Source organism: Notothenia coriiceps, unplaced genomic scaffold (genome assembly GCF_000735185.1).
Source record: "Notothenia coriiceps isolate Sejong01 unplaced genomic scaffold, NC01 NC01_scaffold00025087, whole genome shotgun sequence".
NCBI lineage: Eukaryota > Metazoa > Chordata > Actinopteri > Perciformes > Nototheniidae > Notothenia > Notothenia coriiceps.
The window spans coordinates 26,479-32,617 of record NW_011357788.1 but is presented as its reverse complement, the minus strand read 5'-3'; the positions used below and the strand labels follow the sequence as shown (position 1 = coordinate 32,617).

The 6,139-nt window shown below is 41.6% G+C and overlaps 1 protein-coding gene across 1 annotated transcript in view; it reads left to right on the top strand.

The window, feature by feature from the left end:
* Positions 1–1,901: 1,901 nt before the first annotated feature.
* The window catches only part of LOC104955946 (tetraspanin-33), a 7,362-nt gene continuing 3,124 nt past the window's right edge, over positions 1,902–6,139 (top strand). The window contains exons 1-7 of the mRNA XM_010783347.1: positions 1,902–2,073; positions 2,613–2,670; positions 3,186–3,310; positions 3,437–3,511; positions 3,957–4,052; positions 4,134–4,262; positions 4,710–4,871. Of these exons, the coding sequence (XP_010781649.1) occupies positions 2,017–2,073; positions 2,613–2,670; positions 3,186–3,310; positions 3,437–3,511; positions 3,957–4,052; positions 4,134–4,262; positions 4,710–4,871 (702 nt within the window). The 5' untranslated portion in view covers positions 1,902–2,016. The remainder of the gene's footprint in view (positions 2,074–2,612; positions 2,671–3,185; positions 3,311–3,436; positions 3,512–3,956; positions 4,053–4,133; positions 4,263–4,709; positions 4,872–6,139) is intronic.

Sequence of the window (6,139 nt, the reverse complement as noted above, 5' to 3'; positions counted from 1 at the left end):
CCTGCTATCACCCTGAAGTGAAATAAGTATTTGATTGACTTCGATTTGACTCTTTGATTATGGACGGTTTCCATTAAATAATAATCAAAATATAGATGGACAATCGATCTAATTTGAGATTTTAAACAGCATACACTTTAAATAGTCACTCAGTGGAAATGTCAGATATGTCTTCATAACTGTATCCTTACATTTTACATTCACTCAGTTATAATGTGGTTGTTATACGTAGTTTGTTTTAAATTATTATTGATCACATTATATAGTACATATTTCTTAATTTAAGCTCCAGTATATATGAATATGTTTAGTGTGTTTTTTAGGTAGGCTATATTTGTTATTGACCGAGTAAACGCTTTTATTTTGAAGGCCGTTTTTACAGGCCTCTACCGTAATGCATAGGATATTCGCGCACCGCAATACAACGTGCGGGCTGGCTTGACTAGGTTTTCCGAAGTAGGGGCTGGCTTGACCACAGTCTGTTTACCCAGTGTTTCCTGACATGAAACGTTTTATTTCACCTCGCTATGTGTTTTTAAGGTATATTAAAAAACGGGGACATTTCCGGGGACAGTTTCAGCCAGAATGCCGACACCTCCTCATCTCCACCGCTCCCATGTTTTATTTTGTGTTGCCATAAGTTAGTCTCTCTGCGTCTGTGCGCTGGGCTAATGCTAATGCTAATAATGCTAATGCAAGGATAATAAAATGGCGGCTTCACAAAACTTTTATGGAGTTTTACGAGGCGTGGTTTGCAATCCGCCCAGCCAAACAGAAATAGGAACCTTTTTCTCCCACGAAAGTCCCTGCTCTCTAGCAGGGACGGAAAAAGGGGGTAAAAAGGTTCTCATGAACTCGTTTTAGTTCACCTGGGCGAGGTGTCTGATGTTGAAAGACCCGAAACCCCTATTGACCCGAGGTCACATCACTGATGATGCGCCCCAGCACTTCTACAGGATGTATTTTTCATCCACTTTTCAGATTAAAAAAAAATAGATTTTGCTTGCAAAATGCATGACTAAAGATTAAAGCTGTATTAGGTACAAATGTTTAAACCATCACATATATCACAAAAAGTTAAGAAAGATATTCAAACATAAATTCTTTGTGCATCACAACTTTGTCTGTTTACATCAGTAAATTGCTACATGATGCAACATTATCAACAATATAATAATGTCCTACCATAAGTACTACATGAGAAATGGAGGAAGGAAGGGTACTTTACTTGTGACCCTTTAGTTCATTTTTCTGATAATACCTTTGTGCTTTTACTGAGGTGAATCAATGTGTCAAAAAAAGAACCATTAGATTTGTTCCACAACCATGAATACTATTGACCTCTTACCCGTGTATTACTGATCAGCAGAGAAATTGCTGTGTCAAATTTCAGCTCTTAAAATGTACTGTACATTTTTTAATAGTGAGACATGCTCTGTAGTGTATAAAGAGGGGCTTGCTGGTAATTGTTAAACCTCCGAATTGGCATGCTGGGTAAACAGTGTTGAGTGTGTAGTTTGGATAAGAAGCTAAACCTGAGGCAAAGCAATCGGCCGTTCCATAGAACAGGCACTGTACTGAGTGTTGCAACACTTTAAGGAACTCAAGGCTAATATTAATATGCATTCAGATAATACATTGCAGCCTCTAATGTAAGAAAACTCAAGAATGTTAAGGAACCACAATGAAAATAAAGCCCCTGTTCTTTATTGTGTCATCCCAATTTGTGTAATGCTTTAATCCAAGCAAAAAATTAACTGTTCTCATAAATCATGTCAATTGAAATAAAAAAATCTGGATTAAAGGAAAGTTTTTTTGTTGAAGCAGCAGTTGTGACGTAACGCCAACAGACTCCCACCTCTTCCTCCTCAGTGTGATGGCAGGACGACAGCAGTGGATGGGATGAAGCTGACAGCAGGAATGTGTGCAGGCCAACACACGTCTTCTGCCGCCAGATAAGAAGCCTCTAACAGACTTTCAGCGCAGTCTGGCAAAACAGAGACCTTCTGAGAGGAAATGAGAGGATACAGAGGCATCAAGTACACTTTATTCATCTGCTGCTACATCTTCTGGGTGAGTTTCTCTGTTGGGGAAAGTTTGAGAATTCAAAATAACACTTTATAGGTTTGTTAGTGTGGTTTCTTTCTCTTAAACCTGCTGTACAGTATGGTTTCAACACACATCATAGGTAAAGGACGACTTCACTTTGCTTTTGCCAAAAGTATGTGGAGACTGTTCTTTTGACCTGGTTTTGATACAATAGAGCAACATGTTGATGCTTTGGCATACAGTGATATTAGTATGGAAGCCAATTTTGCTCAGGAAAAGTAGAATAAAAAATAGAAATAGAACTAATGTTTTACAACATAGTGAGGGAGTGAGTCAACACAATACAGGTGGATGGAGACTTAATGAGATGGCACAGTAAAACTCCACCACCTGTCCAATACAGAAATATGTCAACAACGTGTTTAGCTTAGCTTAGCACAAAGACTGTTAGATAAATCAAAAGAAAAACACATCTGCCTCAAATAACTAATCTAATTGACATGTTTTCTGTGCTTCATGTGAGTCACCTCTCCTGGTTAAACTTCATCTCTCTCTGACTGCAGGTGGTGAGTGCCATCCTCACAGCAGTTGGAATCTACGGCAAGATCGCCAAGGAAAAAGGTCAGTAAAAATTAATAAATGTTATTATTTGTGATAGAAGAAACTGATAACCTTACCTTTATCCTAAAAACCTGGGCCGTCTTTAATGCCAAACCCCATTTTACAAAGTGTGACGGTTCACAAAGGTAAAAACACTTTTGTGAACCGTGGTTTGATAATGATCTTTGCCCCCCCTTTACTTTTGGATAATTGAAAAGACATATTAGATAACAAATGAAGGTGGGCTTTCAGGCCACTGACTTCATTGCATACAGAAGGAATAGGTCTTTAATATGTGTGTTTGTTTCTTTGTCTTTTCAGAGTGTGTGAGTGTGTGTATTCAAGGTTACAAAACTATGATGCTGATAACATTCCTGAGGCTGTGCCAGAAAAGTTAATCAGACATGTTTTAACCATTACTCACTGTTTTAAGTGTGTGTGTGTGTGTGTGTATGTGTGTGTGTGTGTGTGTGTGTGTGTGTGTGTGTGTGTGTGTGTGTGTGTGTGTGTGTGCGCGTGTGCGTGTGTGTGTGTAGATGTGGTTGACACCCTGACATTAGATCCAGCTCTGCTGTTGATCGTTGTTGGCTCGGCGATGTTTCTCATCACGTTCCTCGGGTGTTTTGGAGCGCTGCGTAACACCACCTGCCTTCTGAAGATGGTATGATTGATCAGCTGATCACTGTTTCAGTGTCATATGTCAACGTTTCATTATTGTGATGTTTATTCTGCAAGTCAGTGCTGCTGAGTTGTTACTGTCCAGGTCATCTCTTCTTTGTTCCGGTAGTTTCTTGGGATCCTGGTAGCTGTCCTTCTCCTGCAGATCGCTGCTGGGGTGGTTGGATACCTCTTCACTGACATGGTAATATATAACACTAATCTGATTTAATATAACACTGCTCTGATTTAATATAACACTACTCTGATTTAATATAACACTACTCTGATTTAATATAACACTGCTCTGATTTAATAAACCACTACTCTGATTTAATATAACACTGCTCTGATTTAATATAACACTGCTCTGATTGGACAAAAAATATAATATAATAATAAGATATCACAACTAGCAATCCGTAGACTTTTCTGTAGGTTTTCTTTCTTACAGAACTGAGAATAATGTTTGAAAACACTTCCAATAAAGCAAATGTTGTTTCTTATCTGAGTTACTGCAGCTACGATCAGCTACAATGATTTCAGTCCACAATGGAAAACAAAGTTTAGTACAGATTCTGCATTCATGTGCAGATATCTGATTATAGATATCCATGGATTGACTTAAGTAACTTGATGTTAATGTTCAGGTGATGGAGAGGACGGAGAGGCTAATGATGAAGGCCATCATCCGTTACAGGGAGGACTGGGACCTGGAGAACGCCATCGACTTTATCCAGAAGAAGGTAAGGAAGGATGAATGACTGAGAAGCAACGTGAGGCCTTTACATCTGTTTCCTTGTAGAAAAAGTTTGATGTGTTTGCAGTTTCGTTGCTGTGGAGTTGAGAGCTACAAGGACTGGTCTCGTAACGTCTACTTTGAGTGTTTGGACACAAACCCTAGTCTGGAGGCCTGTGGAGTTCCCTTCTCCTGCTGCGTTGGTTTACAGAACCAGGTCAGAACCACTGTCTGTCTGTACGGTCCCCGACAGGTTCACAAAGGGACGTTTTCATGCCTGGAGTTTGGCTCATTTTCGCCAGCTCTTGCAACCAAAAATCATAATAAAAAAAGGTCTGTACGGCCCGTTGTCCATTTTTAATTGGCCCGTAGCTAAGTCTAAAAGTACAATGGAATATGGCCCACACATGATACTTAGTACTTAGATACTGAGTCTTATATTGTGCTTCTTAAATATGTAAACATATATTACACAGTACTCATGTGTTAATAAGCCCAATTTAAAATAAATTCTGCCAACTAAAGTTGAAAACATTTTCTAACAAATCTTAGTTGATAAGAAATATATTTCAAGCTTGCGTAACAAGCTTGAAATATATAAATAAATGTCAAATACCTTAAACAACCCTCTCAAAACCAAAGTGTGTGTTATTCCCTCCTGCAGACGGTGCTGAACACTATGTGTGGTTATGGGGTGCAGCAACTGGAGGAGTCTTCAGCCGGTCAGGATGTCTTCACCATCGGCTGCTTGCAGGGGATCGCGCTGTGGGCCAAAGCTAATCTGCTGCTGGTGGCCGGCCTGACGGCTGGCCTGCTGCTGCTCGAGGTAACACCGCTGGAGCTCCAGTTCACAAACTTCAAGTCTTTATTTTTCTGTGACATCAGAAGTCATGTAAACAAATTTCTTTATTTAAAGATTGAAGATTCAGATGTTTATTGTCATAGCACACAACTACGTGTAATTATGTAGTGTAGCAAAAACTAAGATTGTGGTACATCTGCAGTCTGGTGTTTTTAGTCTGATAGTCCTGAACAGTTTGTTGCTGGGGTGATGGGGGTATTTTATAATCCTGAGGGCTTTCCTCCTGAGCCGCTGGGAGTAAAGATCCTCCATGGATGGCAGCTCCGTCCTGGTGATGTGCTGTGCAGTTTTCACCACCCTCTGTAGAGTCTTATGGTTGAGGGCGGAGCAACTGCCGTACCAGGCCGCGATGCAGCCAGTCAGGATCCTCTCTATGGTGCACCTGTAGAAGGTCAGGATGCTCTCTATGGAGCACCTGTAGAAGGTCAGGATCCTCTCTATGGAGCACCTGTAGAAGGTCAGGATCCTCTCTATGGAGCATCTGTAGAAGGTCAGGATCCTCTCTAAAGTGCACCTGTAGAAGGTCAGGATCCTCTCTATGGAGCACCTGTAGAATGTCAGGATGCTCTCTATGGTGCACCTGTAGAAGGTCAGGATCCTCTCTATGGAGCACCTGTAGAAGGTCAGGATGCTCTCTATGGAGCACCTGTAGAAGGTCAGGATCCTCTCTATGGAGCACCTGTAGAAGGTCAGGATGCTCTCTATGGAGCACCTGTAGAAGGTCAGGATGCTCTCTATGCCGCGCCTGTAGAAGGTCAGGATCCTCTCTATGCAGCACCTGTAGAAGGTCAGGATCCTCTCTATGGAGCACCTGTAGAAGGTCAGGATGCTCTCTATGGAGCACCTGTAGAAGGTCAGGATCCTCTCTATGGTGCACCTGTAGAAGGTCAGGATGCTCTCTATGGAGCACCTGTGTGTCAGGATCCTCTCTATGGAGCACCTGTAGAAGGTCAGGATCCTCTCTATGGTGCACCTGTAGAAGGTCAGGATGCTCTCTATGCCGCACCTGTAGAAGGTCAGGATGCTCTCTATGCCGCACCTGTAGAAGGTCAGGATGCTCTCTATGGAGCACCTGTAGAAGGTCAGGATCCTCTCTATGGCGCACCTGTAGAAGGTCAGGATGCTCTCTATGGAGCACCTGTAGAAGGTCAGGATGCTCTCTATGGAGCACCTGTAGAAGGTCAGGATCCTCTCTATGGTGCACCTGTAGAAGGTCAGGATCCTCTCTATGG